Below are 20250 nucleotides of genomic sequence, written 5' to 3'. Positions count from 1 at the left end.
TTTGTAATAAACTCTATACTACCACACCATGAGAGTGTTATTTATCTCCCCAAAATTGACTGGGTCCTGTGTCAAACCTTATACGAGAGGGACTAGAAGGGATATCCTTAAAAGACCCCTTACTACACACCCACTTTTTAGGGTGATACGGTACGCAATACTTTTGTGTGTTGCGTGCAGGGCCGCTACTGGGGGGGGGGGCTAGAGGTGCACGTGCACCGGGTGCCGGAATGCAGAGGGTGAAAAAGGGATGACTCACGGTGGCTTGGGGGCTGGAGAGTCAGAAAACGGCCATCCAAAAATGGCCGCCGCTAAGGAGGAGACAGATGTTAGAGGTCATTACTGGACCTCTAGTGTCTGTTAGGCCAGCGCAAGTGCCGGGAGAAGATGCTAAAAGCTGCATCTTCTCCAGTGAACCCCTGGCAATGAGCATGTAACCCCTGGCAACGAGCATAAACCCCATGGCAACAAGCATGTAACCCCCGGCAACGAGCATAAACCCCATAGCAATGAGCATAAACCCCATAGCAACGAGTATGAAACCCCCTTTCAACGAGCTTGAAACCCACTGGGAACGAGCTTGAAACCCCCTGGCTACTAGCATGAAACCCCTGGCAACGAGCATAAACCCCCTGGCAACGTGCATGTAACCCCTGGCAATGAGCATAAACCCCATAGCAACAAGCATGAATCCCCTTGACAACGAGCATGAAACCCCCTGGCAACGAGTATGAAACCCCCTGGCAACGAACATGGAACCCCCTGGCAATGAGCATAAAACCCCTGACAATGAGCAGGTAAGTTTAGAGTAATTAGAAGCCTTACTGTGGGGCATAAAATGGTGTCGGGCAAATATGTTGTGGCACTTGGTAATAGGCATTACAGTGTGTGGCATAATGTGTAATGGGCATTATTGTGTGTGGAATAATGTAAGTCACTATACCAGGGACGTTTGACTAGTGCACTGCCTTATGGAGGAGCAAGCACAAAATCCAGGTACTGGAAGGGAGAGGGCACAAAATTGCTACCTTGCACCAGGTGACAGATATCCTAATTTCGTCCCTGGTTGCCTGTAATCATTGTCTAAATATTTTACGCTATCAGACAAGTGTATCTCTGTTTGCAATTTTACAATTTGTTCTGTATTACACTATCAATATTTTGTGTCATTAACTCCAGGTCTTAAAAATGCTAAAGAAGATAAAGAACCAGAGGGAGATAGCAGAGACATAGGTAAGTCAGCTTTTACTGTACATGATGTTTGTTAAGGGTACCATCTGTCAGCGCCAGATTAACAATGGGATGGATGGGACTACAGCTCCAGGCCTCCACATAAAAAAGGCCCACCATCATGGCAGTATGATAATGACTAGTCGCCCACTGGCTACACAGTTGCTATAAATGTTAAGTATTAATATTGTATTTCTATTGTATCACAAAATGATGCAATTTTTATACTTCGACATATTTAGGGAGCAGGGGTGCCAAGAGGGGGGATGACTAGATACCCAGGCCTGTTGGAGGGCTCCGGGGGGAATGGGCCAGGTGCTGAGGGGGACATATGTTTCTCTTTGCAGCACCGTGCATAGTATTTTACATTGCCTATTTTTTTAAAGATTATGGCTTTGCATCCCGGATGTGGCCACACCCTTTCAGTACCTAGGCCCTGTAGATGTCCTAACAGCCATGTTAGGGAGACATTGGGGCTGATAATGTATACGGTGTACACACCCACCTAACACTGTTCATGCCCACACAGCGCTGGTCACAGCTCCTCCACTTCGCACAATAGGCCCTTGGTCATTTTTAGCCCCTGGCCCATGTGGCCTGTGACCATCACCTACATACACTGGAAGTATGCATTTTCTGAGCTGAAGTAATAACAAAGTTGCAATAAAGATATGTCAATTCAAAGCCATTGTTTTACATGAAGGAGTTTCACAATATAGTATTGCCCAATGTAAGTCAAGATAAGTTATGGGTTACGTGGATATGCAAATAACTGGGTGGAACTACAACTAAAAAGCATGAAAAAACTATTTATTTGTCTGACAGGCAGCTGCTACAACTAATAAAGCCTTGATACAGGAGTGTTCCCATTAAGCTCTTCTTTCTATGAAAGCCAATCATGGCACTGCCATGACGTCACCATTGTCTAGGTGACCATCACAACAGGAAGTGTCTGAATTTCGCTAATCAGTAAACATTCAGATCTGAATCAAAGGCAATTCTCCATTCTATGGAAACCGATCACATGACTACTGTAATACCATTGTGATCTAGGTAGTCATCATATTAAAAAATAATAATAAGGCTTCATTGTGCAGGAGAAATATTCTGATCTTTTTAAAAATTAAGTTCTCCTTTTCATAGTGACTGATCATGTCAGGGGCGTAACTAGGTATTTGAAGGCAGCATAGCAAAATTTTTAAGGGCCCATATGTACCACCCAGTGATGGAATATTTACTGTATTTACCACATGTAACTTTGACAAGGAAGATGGGCCCTCCTCAGCTCTGGGCCCCATAGCAGCTGCACCCCTTGCACCTATGGTAGTTACACCCATGAATCATGTGACTAACATCAGACTTAATTATGATTTCTGAATTTTACATCCTGCACCTTATTTCTGGGAAGAATTTATCTTCTGTAGGTTGTTACTATTATAATGATGGCAACATGGCGTTGCAGAGCAACAACCCAATTCTTAACTTTGATGACTCAACCTGCAAACATAATGACATAATAGAAGAAAAAAATATATAATAAAAAATTATATATATATATATATATATATATATATATATATATATAAAAACACAAACAGGGCGGCACTCAGAGACTAATAGCTTAGTGAAACAACTTCAGTGATTATTGCATCGTTTCGGAGTATGAATCCCTATCAACAGGATATAAACAATTCAGTGCAACGTGCAGATATAAATAACATAAATCTCACCTCCATCCACCCCCTGTGTATATATATATATATATATATATATATATATATACACGTGTTGAACAATAATGAAACCCAATTCTTAATTTTGATGACTCAACCTGCAAACATAATGACATAATACAGATATATGCACTCTATTTAAAGGATTTGTCCACCCATTCAAAGGGGACCAAAGCATAAGATATAGATATAAAGATACATCGAAGATATAAATCAGAAGACTGGACATATTAAATAATACATTTCAGTTCCATTAATTCATTAAGGCCCCCAGGATTTAAGGATCCCATCCAAAACTTCCAGAGAACCTCTTGGCAACATAATTTTTTAAAGCTGCTTCAATCCTGTATTGTCGCAGGAATCAGTTCAAGTCCAATCAATTATAAACAATCAGGGTTTGCATTGTGTGCAACACAAACATTTTTAGATAAACTATGATTTTGGACTCTATTAATAATGTGCCTGCGATGCTCCAAAAATCACAATTTAAGGGCTCTGGTAGTGTATCCTATGTAAACCAAATAGCAGTCACATTGAAGCATATATATAACATACAGTACTTTGGAGTCTCAATTAATAAAGTTGTTCATTTCATATATCATGTTGTCAGATCTAAAGCTGGGCACACACTAGATGTTATGTTATCTGATCCGGCGGATCGGACGACATATCATCCACATCGGTCAGTTTTGTACCCGCTATGTCGCCAGGGACGTATTTATAATGGGTGAACCCATATTATACTTACTGTACCTCTCCGGAGTCCCACATCAGTGCCGGTGTCTGCACTGTAAAAAATAACTGGAAAATGGCTGCTGCGGCCATTTTACCTGTCGTTTGCGCATGCGCAGTACAGGGAAAATGACCTGCGCATGCGCTATAGACTCTTGGCGCACTCTAGTGCCTAGAGTCTATAAGTGCTGCGCTGGCAGCGCACCGCTCAGAACGCTGCCGGCCGCCTGATGGAGAGGAGGGGGCCCGTGGTGGAGACTGCACACAGGCCCCCTCCTCTTTAGAAACACCCCTGTATGCCGCTGACAATGTGCACTCCCGCACGTCGTCAGCGACATCACCCGTCAGACCTGCATGTTGTTGTTTTTTTTTTTAAAGAACAGTAATATGCAAGAATCATTTTTAGTGATGTATTCTTTTTATAAATAGCCAGAGGCACAATAAAAATACAATCTTTTAAGATAATAAGCTCTATTTACTACAATCCGCATTTGTAATGCAGATTGTAGTGTGATACACACTAGTCACGGTATTTTCGCAAAAAATGCCGTGACAAAGTGTCCGCGCAAGCGCTGACGGATCGTCGCTGCTACCTCCACATTGCTAAGCTCCGTCCCCATCGTTAAGCCCCGCCCCCATGATCGCAGACCCCCCCCCGCAACCTCCCCTCCCTTAATAGCACTTACCTCCAGTCATCGGTGCTCCGGTGATGTCTTCCATGTCTACGGTCAGCTGATATCCCATACTGCACTGGGACCCGATCACCTGATGACCGGGCCACAGTGCACCATGGGAGACCAGCTGACCGGAGGGAGAACATCACCGGAGCCCCGACCACCAGTCCCTGGAGTCAGGTAAGTAAATTTTTACTTTTTTTATTTTTTGCAGTGTATCAGCTTGCGGTCTGTGTAGACCACACAGCTGATCACTGGGAACGGCTCCGGGCTCTGCTCTCCCCGTTAGAGCAGGGCAGGAGTCCGGTAACCGGGGGAGACCCTGGATAACGCCACCTCCAGGTGGCGTTATTATCACAGGGCTTTCCCCGGTATTTTTTTACAATTTATTTTTAGTAACTTTGGTCGGATCACATTTCCCATTACAATTATGGGAAATGCGATCTGCTTACTATAAATAAGTGATACTTAGTGGTTGGAGTAGAATTTTACGAATTCTACTCCAATTGCCCTGTAATAACTATAGGTGATACTAAAATAATGTGTAAAGGGTGTGAAAACACCCTTTTTCATTTTATTTTAGTAAAAATAATGTTAATAAATAGAGCCCATTATCATGTTTAAGAATTTCAAAGTTATTGTTTATAATTTGTTTGATTGAATGAGAACAGCTACTGTATTTGGAAATAAAAGTTATACATATATTAAGACCCCTGTTTCAATAACGAGCTTCATTCCATTTTTTTTTAACTTCCTCATAGGCCTTTTTTAATATATACAAATAGACAAAAAAGACTTGAATGACACTTGTGGTGCTGTTAGTATGTCAAGTGGCCTTTTAAGGTATTTTTTCTTCCAATGGGGAAATGTATATACATTTCAAGGTAGAATATATAGTGTTATAAATCAGATGATATTCTGGGTATGGTCAAATTAATAATTCCAGTGTACTTCCGATGCTCATAATAAATATAAAGGAAAGAAATACAACCATATTGTAGTAGGTCAAAACACATAAAGTAAATTATTCATAAACAAGATCCAATCCAAAGTGTCACCTTAGGTTCACAGAGACCAAATAATAAAGTGCACATACAGGAAAATATACAGGTATAAAAATCCCGAATCGATTATTTTGTAAAGATTGGAACCGTACTGTGTTCGGCACCTAACCAGGTGCCACGAAGTGAGTATAACGGAAGGTATTCGGAATCCTTCCCTCCTCCATTTTAGTCAACAGAACCACCCTGAGGATGAGTGACTGTACTCGAAATGCGTTGGTGATAGTGCACGGACCCATCTGCATTACCTGTTGGATTTAAGAACCTTCCATTGGAGGTCTGGCTGTTGACTCCTCATTGGAAGAAAAAATACCTTAAAAGGGCAATTGACATACTAACAGTGCTGCAAGTGTCATTCAAATCTTTTTTGTCTATTTGTGTTTATTATTTGGGATTTTCTTGGCTGCCCACAGTCTGTCGCTGTGGCTGCTAAAGTCTAGTGCGCCAGTGCTTTTTCATAATTTTTGTTGAGATTTGCTTTTTTAATATACAGATGCTTCCAGGAACATTGTGGCTGATCACAGCACAAACGTGCGCACGCATTGCATCATGCGATTTCCCGCTCCTGCATACACTACGGTAAGCTATGGCGTGCACTGCGATCGCACCATGCTTTCCTATGGAGGCGCGGGTGTGATCGCAGTCCATGTATCCACTCGCAGGTGTGCGTCTCACCCCATGTGTGGTGCGAATTGCCACACCAACGGAAAGGATGTAGCTTGGCATACAGTATCTGTATAGTCAGGAAAAAATATTTGTTGAAAGGATATAATCAATTCCTGAGCTTGTATCTCAAAGGTCTCCAATGAGCAACAGTTTCTCCATAACCTCATTAGCTGACCTCTAGGTTCGCACCAAATCTGCACACATGTCGAGCTTCAAATTAACCCATGTATAGGTTTGCGTAACTCGGGGCAAAACTGGTCCCCATGGCCATTCACATCACCTGAATATAAAGGGTTGGAAAAAAATTTATAATTGTGTTTAACATTGAATGTTTCACGAGGTTCCACAGCAGAATTAAATTAGTTACACATGAGGTAGACAAAGAACAAACTTTTGTTGCCTATTTTATTTTTCTAGTCTCAGAAATTCCTTTATATAGATGAGGGTTTACTATTCTATGTTTAGTTAGTTCCTAGATTAGAATGATTATTTGGGGTATTTAAGTTACTGCTTCCTTTGTACCTATAATAAAATAAAAATTTATTATTGTGAATTGTACACTTAATACATTGGAGAAATTACTTAATGATAATGTTTGTGTAGCACTCTTCTTTACATTATCTTGTGTAGCAAAACTCATGCTAAATGGCCATGTCTGCAGTGGCATAGCACTGGGACCATTGTTCCTTATGCAGGGTCTGAGCCCCCAATCCACAATCTCATTACACTCCACCTTTCACTAACCTCTTAGCATGGCCCACGTAAACAGCTCAGCAGATAGAGGTTTTAGACATTCTAAGATATTAGGGGCACTGTGCTTCAACAGTTATAATATAACAACCTATATTTTATTTAATAGAAAAGGCCCTGACTATTTGCAAGTCCTTTGGTGCATCAGCATTGAGTAGTATTCTACGGAACCAATGGGTGCACAGCATAGAGGGGCACAGTCCAAATGGTTCCTGCCCTTGTCACAAGATTCCCAGGCTGTCACAAACTACAGTCCAGTAATGTAGAACCACTATGGTTTGTGGCTACTATCTATGTGACTTCTCCTCCTTGTTACCTTGTGAAGCATCAACTCCTCCTCACTGCTTGTGTTAGGAAATGCTCAGTGATCATGTCTGAGAGTATGGCATGACCACCAAACACTTCTAACTCATGGAATACATTGGGATTAGGTACTTGGTCATAATGTCTACATTCAGAAGGGCAACATTCAGGGGAGCAGAGAGGAGGGGCATCGGGTACTAATTGCCTTTTTTTGTTGGAGGGGCCCTGCGGGGGCCCGGGACCAATGATGCTCCCCCTCCCTCTTACCTGTTAGCAGCCCAGCACATGCTGCTGTGTGCTGGACTGCAGTGGGGGACTACTCGCTGCTATTGGGCAGCAGAATCAGCAGTCTCCTCTGCCTGTGGGGGGAGCGATCACCACTGATCGCACCCCCCTGGATTTCCACTGGGCTGAGGGGCTCACAGCGCCCACCTCCCCAGCCCCGGCATTACATTTAAGTTTATTTTCTAAGGGGGTGTGGCCACACCTCCCATGATTAGGCCACGTCCCCTTCCCCCGGGCCTAGACCGGCTCTTAACAGCCCTGGCAACATTCAGAATGTCAACAACAGAATATCTACAGGTTCAGAATGTTGACAGTCAGAATGTCTTCATGGACTTTAGGTGGACAACCAATATGTCCATATTCAAAAATGTCAACTTGGTAAAAAAATGTCAACATGTCGATAATGTCAGTATATAACATGTTAGCACTAGAATGTCAGCATTCAATTTTTTGCTTATTGTTAGGGTTAGGCTAACTTAAGCAAAACATTACATGTCAACATTTTGGTGTCGACATGTTAAATGTCAATATTATGAACATGTTGATATTGTTGAATGTCAGCATATTGGTTGTCAGCAAATGTTGACATTATTCAGAACATGTCGACACTCTGATGTCGACCTTCTGCAAGTCAACATTCTGAATGTCTACTTTTTATACCACACCCTTGGAATTATACTGAACATATAATATTAATAATTGGAATAGATTTTTTTACAACAAACAAAGAAGTAAAATTACTGTAGATTGATAACATTCTGTGAATATTGGGTTGGTTCCATATATACGTAAGGCAGACTGGCATGTCCGAAGTCAGTAGGTGTTGGAGTTCTTAGGTAATGATATCACTGGCACTGGTGGGAGGGGTCAGAGTTCAGATCAAGGTATAATGTTTCAAATCCTCTAAAGAGTTGATAAGTGGAGAAGTTGCCCATAACAACCAATCAGATTTTACCCAGGGGTTAAAGTGGGCCAGAACGGGGTGGAACTGCGTTCCTTCCGTTCCATTTGGAGGCGGAATGAGTTCAGTCTCTTGCAGCCCACCTTACCTGGCCAATCACACCACACCACACCACAGGGAGGCTCCATTTACCAGTCACCTGCTAAGATTTTGCTACCTGCAGGTGCCCAGCTCCTTCCCAACAGAGGCTGGAGTTCACTCCTGAGCTCCAGTTTCCAGCTCCCACAGTGGGCACTATGGGAGAGACGGCATGACTTAAGGTAAGTATTGTATTGTTAATTGTATATTGTGTAAGGGGCACTACTACTGGGGGCACTGCCACTGGAGGCACTACTACTGGGAGGCACTACTACAGGGAGCACTGCTATTGGGGGAATTACAACTGGAGCCACTACTCCTTGGGGCATTACTACTGGGGACATTGCATAGGGGGCACTGCATAAGGGGCACCACTACCTTGGGCACTGCATAAGGGGCACCACTACCTTGGGCACTGCATAAGGGGCACCACTACTGGGGGCATTGCATAAGGGGCACTACTGATGTAGACATTATATAAGGGGCATTACTACTGTGTGCATTATGTGTATTAGAGGCACTACTGCTCTGCACATTGTGTATAGGGGCACTAATGTGTTCCTTAATGAATAAGGAACACTACTATGTGGTGTAATGTGCAGTGTAATGTGAATAAGATTGTGCTACTGTGTGGCATAGTTTGAATTGGGGATACTATTGTGTGACCAAGCCCCTTGCTTTTGAGACCATGGGCCATATCCAATTAGCCGCGGTAAATTACCTTGGCTAATTAGCTCGCTCAGGGCTATCCAATTAGCCCCGTCATAGGCATGACGACGGCACTTATTTGGGTTTTTTTTTTCGGGACCTCATGTGTCCCGAAAAATAATCCACGATAAGTGCCGTTTTTTCACCCAGAAAAAGGTGAGAACACATAGGGCCGCAAGTTTATCGCGGCTCCTATGAGTTAACAGGCGAACTATCCTATTAATTCGCCCGAATTAATAGGATGGGGATGAAAAAAATATCGGCGAAAATCGGGGATTATCGGTGAAAATTCCCTGTTTTTAGCTGATCGCAGGGATCAATTAGTGCCCGAACAGTGTGGGGCTAATTGGATATGGCTTCATGTCCCATATTGTGGTGCTCCCCTACAGCGCACGCTGTTCGTTTATTGAAAAACATGCAGAGGACGTGGGAAGAGGGGTTCCATCACATCTCTAGGACCACTTTAATCACTGCTTCTACCTATCATTTTATAGTATATACTTTATAATTGCTACCTCGAAGCTATTTGGTTGCTTTGATCACTTGTCCACTCTTAAGAAGGTTTGATAACTATTACTTAGTAAAGGTGTTTGTTGTTACTCCTGTCATTAGCATCAAAGTACAGAGACAGCGTTAGGTTGAAGAACATCCAAGAGGCATTTTTCAGAAATGATTTGTGAAACCGTGTGGCCACTTAACAGCCCACATAGCAACTGACCCATATTTATACAATCACTATTTAGAACTTTATCAATCTTTTTGAAAATATATAGGAGTTCACTGCTACGACATGTTCAAGTTATACTGGTTTTAATTGCTCAACATTCCAATCATTTCACTACTGAAGAGTTCCAAAGGTTAAGGAGACTAGGGCGTGTGTACATAATAAACCTTCTAGATTGGAGCACAATTCTAAATTACAGCAGGTTCGTGCACTCAGTGGGGGAGATGTATCAGCCTTCTAAAGCTGCTTATCCACTAGCAAATAGTGGAACGACAGTACAATTACAGCATTGTAATCGTACAGTCGTTCCTCTTCCCCTGCAGTGGCTACATTGAACGATATGTCATTCAGTGTAGGCACCCTCTCTCATCCCCAAACATGGTCAATCTGTTGTTTTTATGCCAGATTCATGCACGATTAATGAGCGATTGAACGATAACAATATCATTATCTTTCAATTGCTCATTTTATTCGGCAAATAGATATGCGGCTTAAAGAGTTGAGGAGTGGCAAGAGGAGCAGTTGCTCATAGCAACCATTATCTTCTAGCTAGCATTTATCTAGCTCAGTCTATACAATTATAGGTACAGTAGAAGCTAATTGGTTGCTCAGGGGTGTGCTTATCATTGGTGCAGTCAGACCCTGAAAAGTAAAATTTCTTATCAATGACTATGGTGGCCATAACAATAAACAGCACCCAAATATAATTTGTTATCACTTTACTGTCGATTCTGATACCTCTTACATCATGGCTCTATTCAAATTGTGAATAATAGTTATGATTCTGTAGTTTATCAAAGCCTTTAATGTACAGTAAGAGAATTTCAAGGGTAGAATTGGTAGTTTGCCTGCAATATTAATTGTGCAATATGATTCTGTTCTTTTACCAGTTAATATAGAGGATGAAAGGACCCCTGTCAATCCAGAGAGACAGAGGATAGAGGATAACCCAGCCTTGGAATTCAGTAAGAGAGATAATATACTGTGCATGCTCTACCTTTAGCTCCTGGCATTGTTGCTTTAGATGACCTGTCATCCCTATCAAGTTATACACATACAACCGAGATCATAGTGACACTCTCACATTGCTATACAAAATCTGGATCAAGTATTGTAAAAAATTCAGAAATGTTCTTTGAGTTACTTTTTTTTTAAATATAAAGTTCTGCTAACCACACAGCAATCTCAAACAAAGTTATATTATGTCTCCAATAATATTACAGGAAACTATCATGAAAACCATACATGAATATTATGATTTAACGCTATTTTCTATACATAAAATAGACCTCGTTTGTGAAGCACATTATATAAGCACAGGAAGACAATTTGGGGGGTCTGACTATTTTTCTTACATTCAACGTGAGTCTAGTAATGCACTTCATTACCAAAGTTCTACTTAAAATGCAATACATTATTATTTTAGGATAAGACTGGACCTCCGCCGGCTCAGAGCAGGTGCAATATTTTTGTAATTATGTTTTCCTCTTGTTTGATCTACTGTACATATCTTCCACCTGAAACAATGAAAAGTGAATTCATTTATTACTTGTATATAGAAGTGGACAAACAGAAGTAGTAGATGATCACACTGACTGAGGTCACCGTGTGCTTATCAGCAGAGCGTTCCCAGTATTCAAATATTGACAACTTTGCTTATGTAATATAAATTACTCTTAACTTCTAATTTAAACACAAATTTTAAATATGCAGAATTCATATAAAGCTTTCCCCTAGTTCACTTCTAATAATATATCTGTCACAGATTAGGAGCTGCCGCATGAACAGTCAGGGTCTGTTTCAAAGTTGCATGTAAAGCGTCCGCAATTACTATGGATTTCTGTGCTCAGAAATAAATGTATTCATCTATCTGATTGCACTGCCACCTACCTTCCGCTTGTAATAGTAGCTGTCATCACTATCAGCGCACATAAGTAGCAGCCTGATCCTTGGTGCAAGAAATCTATCTAAAATCAGATCGATCTTTGCATGCGCACAGCTCAGAATAGCTCGCAGTCCCGCTGACACACCCATGACATGCTTATCCTATGTGCAAACGTCTAGTTGACTAGAGATGTGCGAGCAGTGCCATTTCACAGGGCCCTGGGGGGCAGCAGCATCACTACCCCACTGCACCTGTATGTGGCTTGCAGGGCAGCCTGTGTCACTGCTGCAGAGCTGACCGGAGTGTCCACTCTGGGCAGAGCTCCACTTCATACTTGCCCACCCTCCCGAAACCTGCAAAAGGCTCCCGATTTTTCGGGTAGCCCCCACACCCCCGAGAAAGTAGGCACTTCTCAAGTATTCTGCCAACTTCCTAGTGAAGTGGGCAGAGTGGGGAGAATTTTTGCAGGGATCGGCGGGTTCGTTAGTAGGGGCGTGACCTAATGACGATATTTTGGGGGAATCGCGTCATTTGGGCCCGCCCCCTAGTCAAATATGTGGTATTTGCTGCATTTTACAATGAGGGGCTGGGCTTAAGGATGCGGATCATCTGGCCCTGCCCCCACCGCCACCCACCAGTATCTCATCTCCGACCAACTCCCGCAGAGGTAAATATTAATGTCGGCAAGTATGCTCCACTTCCTAGTGGTGACTGCCTCGCCCCCTAGGTGTGATGTCATGATGTCAAGGGTTTAGGGGGCAGGGCCATAACAGGATGGCATAGAGCCCTGTTCCGGTCCTGCGCCCTGCTACAGCCTGAGATCTGAATGACTCTACCCATAATTGCTCTATGTCGGGGGTGGGCAATAAGTGTCCCTCAAGCTGCTGGCAGGGCATCCCAGCATGCCCTGCCACAGTTTTGCAATCAGGGCATGTTAAAATTGTGTAATTGAATGCTGCTCTAAGTTGACTATCCATATCCAGGCTCTAACACATGCGCAGTTGTAAATCTGTCTTGCGTGCTACTCAGAATCAGGCCCTGATTGTATACTGTATATTATAGGTTATGTTTAGTTCACGTATCAATGAAGAGCTTGGAAATTCTATACAGCATACATATACTTGTGCCTTTAATCATCCCACAGTTATTCATCTTTTTACCTTTATCACAATTTTCATTCTCTTCAATAGGAAAAAAAAATCTTTCTAAAGATAAAGAGAAAATCAAGCCAAAGACAAGTAATTCCAGTCCTGGTAAGTAATCCCGAAAATAAACAGCCTCCGGCTAAACACACTTTAGCTGTTGTCAAAAGATTTAAAGAAAGAAAAAAAGAGATCATAAGATGAAAAAGGCGCTCGCACACAAACTTTTATTACACATCATATTCAGGTACTTTACGTAATACACTTCCGTTTTATACCAGTATGTCTCCAAGGTTCACCCAGCACACTTCAAGTTACTGTACATGTCTTCTTCCCAAGGCCAGATAGGACTACAGCTCCAGGCAGTCGCGTCTTTAGAGAGGCGGAGGCCTGTGTGCATCCCCCGACATGAGCCCCTCCTTTCACTCCGATGGCCGGCAGCCGACTGACGCGGCTGGCCGGCCACTGCAGAATCAATAGTCTCTGGGCACTAGAATGTGCCCAGGGTCTATTGCGCATGCGCAGATCGCCGGGGAAATGGCGCGGCTGCCATTTTCCCGCAATCTCCTCACAGCGCATGTGCTAAACGCCGGAAAAATGCCCGCAGCGGCCATTTTCCGGCGTTTGAACAGCGCTGGGAGACCTGACTCAGGACTTCAGCGAGGTAAGTTATACAAAGTATGGGTGCAGGGTGTGCGGTGCGGGCCCCCCTGGACCCGGGGGCCCATGTGCACCGCACACCTTGCACCCATTATAGATACGCCCCTGGCTCCAGGCCTCCACATAAAAATAGGTCCATCATCATGACAGTATAACGATGCACAGTGCCCAGTCGTCCATAACCATAAATCTTTAAATTGTATTTCTAGTTTTTGCACAAAATAATGCAATATTTCAAATTGTACATATTTAATGAGACATTGGGGTTGATATTGGCTCCTCTGCATCCTTGCACCCTCCCATAGGGTCTACTCTGCTGCCGATCACTGCATATCGGGCAGCCCGACAATACCTCTCCCTCAGCGGCTGCAGAGAGGAGCAGCCACCGGGGAGATGTAAATGAACCAATCCTCAGCCTCCAGTGTATACTCAACAGCTGCTCAGAGAAGTAGCCGCCATGGAAAATATTACTTAAGTGGTTAAATAAATTATATAGTAAGTGAGAGAGAACAGTCAAACTGTATTATATACTGTATTGATTGAAATGCCCTTCACTGCTGAAGTCATCTGCTTTTAATGCAAGAGACACAATTGTAGAAACGAGTTTGCCGAAGCCCCTGGAGGAAACCCACAAAAACATGGGCAGAACAAATAAACTCCACCCAGACAGGTCCCTGGTTGGAATTTATTTCATGACCAATCAACCAGAGACAGATTAAGATTATGAGGCCCTAGGTGATATTCTGGTTTTGGGCTCAACCCTCTCCAATTTGCTTCTGCAAAAATCAAAACCTATGTTCCCAAAAAACGAAATAATCTTCCACCACACACACATCCCACATATTATATATAACCACCCACCACCACCACGCTTAATACTATTATTCCCTTTAAGAAACATATATTTTAAAGATGGTGGATGAATCCTTATTCTGGCAGTCACTGGCATCCATCACAGTCAGATGTAGCATTAGAAGTTAGCTTGGGAGCCTGCAGGGCTGGAGAGCAGGATTGCATGGTCATGACAAATCTTAAAGCTAATTGCCTTCTCCTTAGTCAGCCATATGGGTCTGGTTGTTGCTGCATCTGTTATATCCCCCTGAAGCATCTTGGGAGTGAAGCAACATATGCAGCACAGTATATGAACACACTAAGGGGGTGCCATCCAGTACTATAACTGGCCAAAATGTTGGGCATCATGTTGATGACTGGAAGCACAGTACCAGCAACTGAATTCCTCCAATGAGTGGTATCCAGTGGCAGATCCAGGAAAGGGGGCAATCAGGACTGAGAGCTTGGCCCTGAGGGAGGAGAGAAGGGTTGTGGCATCCCGAAGAGCCCATGGAGAAGGTGCATTTATTAACGAGGGAGGCAGTTACCCCAATTGGAACCCCTCCCTTGCTTCCGCCACTGGTGATAACCATAATATTCCTCCAAGGAAGACAAACTTCTGCCTTTAGCTACCGCTTGATAAATAATTAGTACCTTTATAAACATAACCAAACCCCCTTGAACTAATTTTACATGAGAACTACTAATTTTATTTTATCATTGATCCCCATCATACTACTAGGACATAACCTCATCTTTTTAACTGTATCCCCATATGCGGCCCATTAAAGGTTAGAGGGACACCCAATGTGGTCTCCAAAGTGTATCAGGTTGATTAAAACTGCCCTAATGGATGGTCCTGCAGTAAACCAGTTAGTATTTCCTTATTTAACAAGGGGTGTCAGGATTCTGACTGTTGGGATGCCGCTGTTGGTATTCTGACCAGCGGCATCCCAACCGCTGGGATCCCATACCCAAACCGTTACAACAACATGTCTACATATGGGCAGCTTTAAAATGGGATAATATATGTCTCTGACAGGTGAAGACTGAGGGTTAGGGACACACTTGTTATTGTGATCATCGGTGAAAGCAATAGAGAATTGTGTTTGTATACACTGTACTCACAAGAAGCCACAACTTCTGCAGAGTCTCATGGGATTTATCCAGTGGTGCACTGCAGTGTTCCCCGATCCTCTGCGTATAGTTGCTGGGCCCTAATAAGCGTTTAGGCTCCGGCTGCTTTGGTATTGCATACTGTAGAGGGTGGAGGTTGGCAGGACATAAAGGGTGCAGCTGTCTTCCCCAGTTATAGAGAGACATGGGTTTCATATCTGGATTCCTGTCTAGCATACTATGAGGAAGGATCCTAGGCTTTTATGGGTCCTTGTCTCAAGTGCAACCCAACCTGTTCTAGATGAGAAATATGGGCAATGGCTGCTGAATATATCACAGTATGTTAGTTTTGTTTTAGTAAAGCAACTGATATAAGATAAGATATGGTAGCCCCAGCAGTGTCGTGACTGACACACACTAAAATTCACCTCTATTGCCTTATAGCTTAGGACCCAAATCCCAGTGCACATCAAAACCCCAGGTCCCACACTTATCATTCTGAAGTAAAATGTCTACCAAAACTGCTATTTAGCCTAGATGCTCATAGAGATTCAGATATTTTGTCTGCATTTGTCTGATATTGCTTCATAGTCCAGAGGTCTCCACCAATACCTGGTACTAATGGCTGCACCTGCCTTCTTCAGAGGAGGTGGAAGAGTGTTCAGTATTAAGTCAGTATGCCTACAACTACTAAGTTCTATTCATCTGTAATATTATGAAGGAATCAGACAAATGGTATACACCATTAAATAAAAATAAATTACAGCATGATTCTGTCCTATTTTGTACAGATAACATACAGAAGAATGAGAATATTAATCAGCCAATGGAACAGTGTGAAGCCAAGCTCACCTCAACATTTGGTAAGAAAATCTCATTACCTATGTAAATCATATATGTATATATATATATATATATATATATATATAATTTTACATTTACAGCTTCTAATATTTTGTACTTACCATTCTGCTCATGTATTTGATGAGGTATTATAACTAGAACAATGGGCCTGATTCACTATCAATCGCAATTGCAATTACGCACGAAATTGGCTGATTGCTGCATTCTGCACATGCTTATCCATGTCAGATCAGGGGCTTACTCTGTTTCCATGTCAAATGAGTGGTTTACTCTGTCTCCATGTCAGACGAGTTACTCTGGCTCCATGTCAGATGAGGGGCTTACTCTGTCTCCATGTCAGATGAGGGGCTTACTCTGTCTCCATGTCAGATGAGGGGATTACTGTCAGGAACCATATGGGAAGTTCCTCGGGAGAAGACAAAAGCCAAAGGGTTAGGGTGGCAAGGGAAAGACAAGGTGAGTGACAGTACTAGGTCTCCCTATTGCAGCCAAGCCCAGGTTTGGCTAGACCTGCCCAGAGGTGCGGAGTCTAACTCACTTGGTGATCTTCACCAGTGACTCCTCCAGTTGGGATATGGGTTTCGCTGCACCAAGTGAGCAGGTCGCGGCCCTCTGGACAGGTACTTGATAGTGGCAGGAAGTCCGGAACTATATTAGAATGAATTAGCACTGGGAACCCTTGGAATTAAATAACACTAGAGGCCAGCATGAAAACTAAACTAAATAGCTAGGTCACAAAGGATCAGCTAGGACTGAATTCTTGAACACAGGAGATCAGCGTGTGAACTGAATACTTGAACACAGGAGATCAGCATATGAACTGAATACTTGAGCACAGGAGATCAGGGTATGAACTGAATACTTGAATACAGGAGATCAGTGAACGAACTGAATACTTGAACAGAGGAGATCAGCATATGAACTGAATACTTGAACAGAGGAGATCAGCATATGAACTGAATACTTGAACACAGGAGATCGTCATATGAACTGAATGCTTGAACACAGGAGATCGGCATATGAACTGAATACTTGAGCACAGGAGATCAGGGTATGAACGGAATACTTGAATACAGGAGATCAGCAAATGAACTGAATACTTGAACATAGGAGATCAGTGAATGAACTAAATACTTCAACACAGGAGATCAGCATATGAACTGAATACTTGAACACAGGAGACCAACGTATGAACTGAATACCTGAACACAGGAGATCAGTGTTTGAACTGAATATTTGAACACGGAGATGCACTGAGAATTTGTTAAGGATCTAGTTGCTAACTTGCACTGAGAACACAGGGAAATGTAACACAGTATGTACTGGGAATTGCTAGAGATCCAATACTGGGAATTGCTAGAGATACAACTGAGAGCTAAGTAGTAATTAGCATGAAAGCTCACACCACAGTAACACAGGGAGGCAGCTGGGGAACAGAACAGCACAATAATAACAACACAAGAGCTATAATGTAAAGAACTGGAGTTCAGTGAGAGAACAAAAATACCACACACTGGAAGTCAGCAGGGGAGCTGATATAAATAACACTGGAGGACAGCGAGAAAGCTGAAGCAACACACTGAGGACTTAACATGGAGAAACACTGGTTAGTATCACAGTCTCTGGAACAGCGAAGTTGAACAGCAATTCCCTGTTACTGAAGTCAGGCTAAATATCCCTGGGTAGCTGGTCAATGGATCAGCTGAGTGACCACAGGACTACCATTGGGAGAGACTTGTCAGGTTATATGGACAAACAATGCTGCGCCCGTCCCCGGCATTCCGGGAATCAGGACAAACGCTCAGAAGCCCTAGTAGACGCCGGGGAGAATACTCAGTCACCACTCACCTCCACTCCCAGCAACTGAACACCTAAGCACAAGAACACCAGCGCAGAGGTGAGTGGCGGCCGATCCCAAAGGGCTTACTCTCTCTCGATGTCAGACGAGGGCTTACTCTGCCTTCATGTCAGATGAGGGGCTTACTCTCTCTCCATGTCAGATGAGGGGGTTTCTCTGTCTCCATGTCAGACGAGGGGCTTACTCTGTCTCCATGTCAGAAGAGGAGCTTACTCTGTCTCCATTTCAAAGGAGCTGTGCATATTTGTCTTGAGATTCCGCTTACTGTCTGCCCCCTCCTACTGATGTTACTCAGCCGCCAGGCACTCACTGAATGTAGGTGCCAGCTGCATGCCACCATAGTGCCCTCTGTCATAGAAGAGTATTAGCTGTCACCACCAGCAGAATCCTTCATCTCCTGATCACTTACTTTACATCAGGACTACAGGGTAACAGGAAGAACATTAACTCAGGTTGCTCCGTTCCACTTATGACTGCCATGAGATAGATTATGATTATTAGCTCTTATCTGTAGGTCACAACAATTCATTAGACATAGGTATCTTGCAGTAATACAGCACAATCTTTATAAGTAGTAATATTTATTGCAGCCATTGGAATGCTGGTACTCATAAAACTACAAGACCCAGAATACCTAAACACTTTAACAGTGGGTGCCAGAATACCTAAAAACTTTAAAGGTGGGAACAGTAGTGAAACATGGAAAAATGCTCCTATCACTGTAATTGGAACATTACCCCACACACACACTACACATTTTTTTCTTTCTGTAATTTATATAATGTTTCAGCTGGTGCAAGGTCTGCGCTGATTGTCAACATCATCCACGTAGTTGTTACACCAGGGGGGGCACGGTCACAACAGATACGCCTCCTGAAAAACCGTATACTGTATGTACCTCCTTCCACCCATAAATAGCTCACCCTTTCTGTACTCAGGCTACAAAAGCCCACTCCAATTTATGACAACCTGTTACTATGGGCTCTATTTATCAACATTATTTTTACTAAAATAATGTGAAAAAGGGTGTTTTCACACCCTTTTCACATTATTTTAGTATCACCTACAGTTATTACAGGGCAATTGGAGTAGAATTCGTAAAATTCTACTCCAACCCCTAAGTATCACATATTTTTAGTAAAGCAGATCGCATTTCCCATACCAAGTTACTAAAAATAAATGTGAAAAAAATACCGGAGAAAGCCCTGTGATAATAACGCCACCTGGAGGTGGCGTTATCCAGGGTCTCCCCCGGTTACCGGACTCCTGCCCTGCTCTAACGGAGAGAGCAGAGCCGGGAGTCAGTCCCTGTAATCAGCTGTGTGGTCTAAACAGACCGCAAGCTGATTACTGTAAAAAAAAGAAAAAAAAAATAGTAAAAAAAAAAAAATCACTTACCTGACTCCAGGGACCGGTGATCGGGCCTCCAGAGATGTCTCCCCTCCGGTCAGCTGGTCTCCCACAGTGCACTGCGGCCCGGTCATCAGGTGATTGGGCCCCAGTGCAGTATGGGAGATCACCTGACCGGAGGAATGGAGACCATCACCGGAGGCCCGGAGCATGCAGGTAAGTGTAATTAAGGGAGGGGGGGTCGCGGGGGGGGATGGGGGGTCACGGGGAGTCCGCAATCGCGAGGGTCGGGGCTTAGCGGCGGGGGCGGGGCTTAGCGCCAGAGGGGGGTAGCTGCGGCGAACGGTCGGCGCATGCGCGGGCACTTAATAACGGTATTTATTGCGAAAATACCGTGATAAGGCTCTGAGGGGGATTCGCAGGGACAGAGCTTTATCGCAAGCTCTGTCTCTGCAAGGGATTTGTAGTAAATCCCTGTGATATCCCGGTAATATCACTCTACAATCTGCATTACAAATGCGGATTGTAGTAAATAGAGCCCTATGCATGATTAGCTCATGTTAGCTCAGATGTACTGTACCACCATCTGTGTTTATGGGGGAGGTTTACTTCCCACTGCAATAGGAGTAAGGGTAGTGC

General features: G+C 43.3%; 1 protein-coding gene across 1 annotated transcript in view; it reads left to right on the top strand.

Moving 5' to 3' along the window:
- The window catches only part of LOC148534448 (uncharacterized), a 74917-nt gene that overhangs the window by 35531 nt on the left and 19136 nt on the right, over positions 1 to 20250 (top strand). Inside the window, exons 3-6 of the mRNA XM_088466867.1 lie at positions 1180 to 1233; positions 10796 to 10870; positions 12981 to 13043; positions 16331 to 16402. Coding sequence (XP_088322993.1) covers positions 16366 to 16402 — 37 coding nt within the window. The 5' untranslated portion in view covers positions 1180 to 1233; positions 10796 to 10870; positions 12981 to 13043; positions 16331 to 16365. The remainder of the gene's footprint in view (positions 1 to 1179; positions 1234 to 10795; positions 10871 to 12980; positions 13044 to 16330; positions 16403 to 20250) is intronic.

This window comes from Taudactylus pleione, unplaced genomic scaffold, assembly GCF_031769625.1.
Source record: "Taudactylus pleione unplaced genomic scaffold, aTauple2 ptg000066l, whole genome shotgun sequence".
Taxonomy (NCBI): domain Eukaryota; kingdom Metazoa; phylum Chordata; class Amphibia; order Anura; family Myobatrachidae; genus Taudactylus; species Taudactylus pleione.
This window is presented reverse-complemented; position numbering and strand designations above follow the sequence as displayed.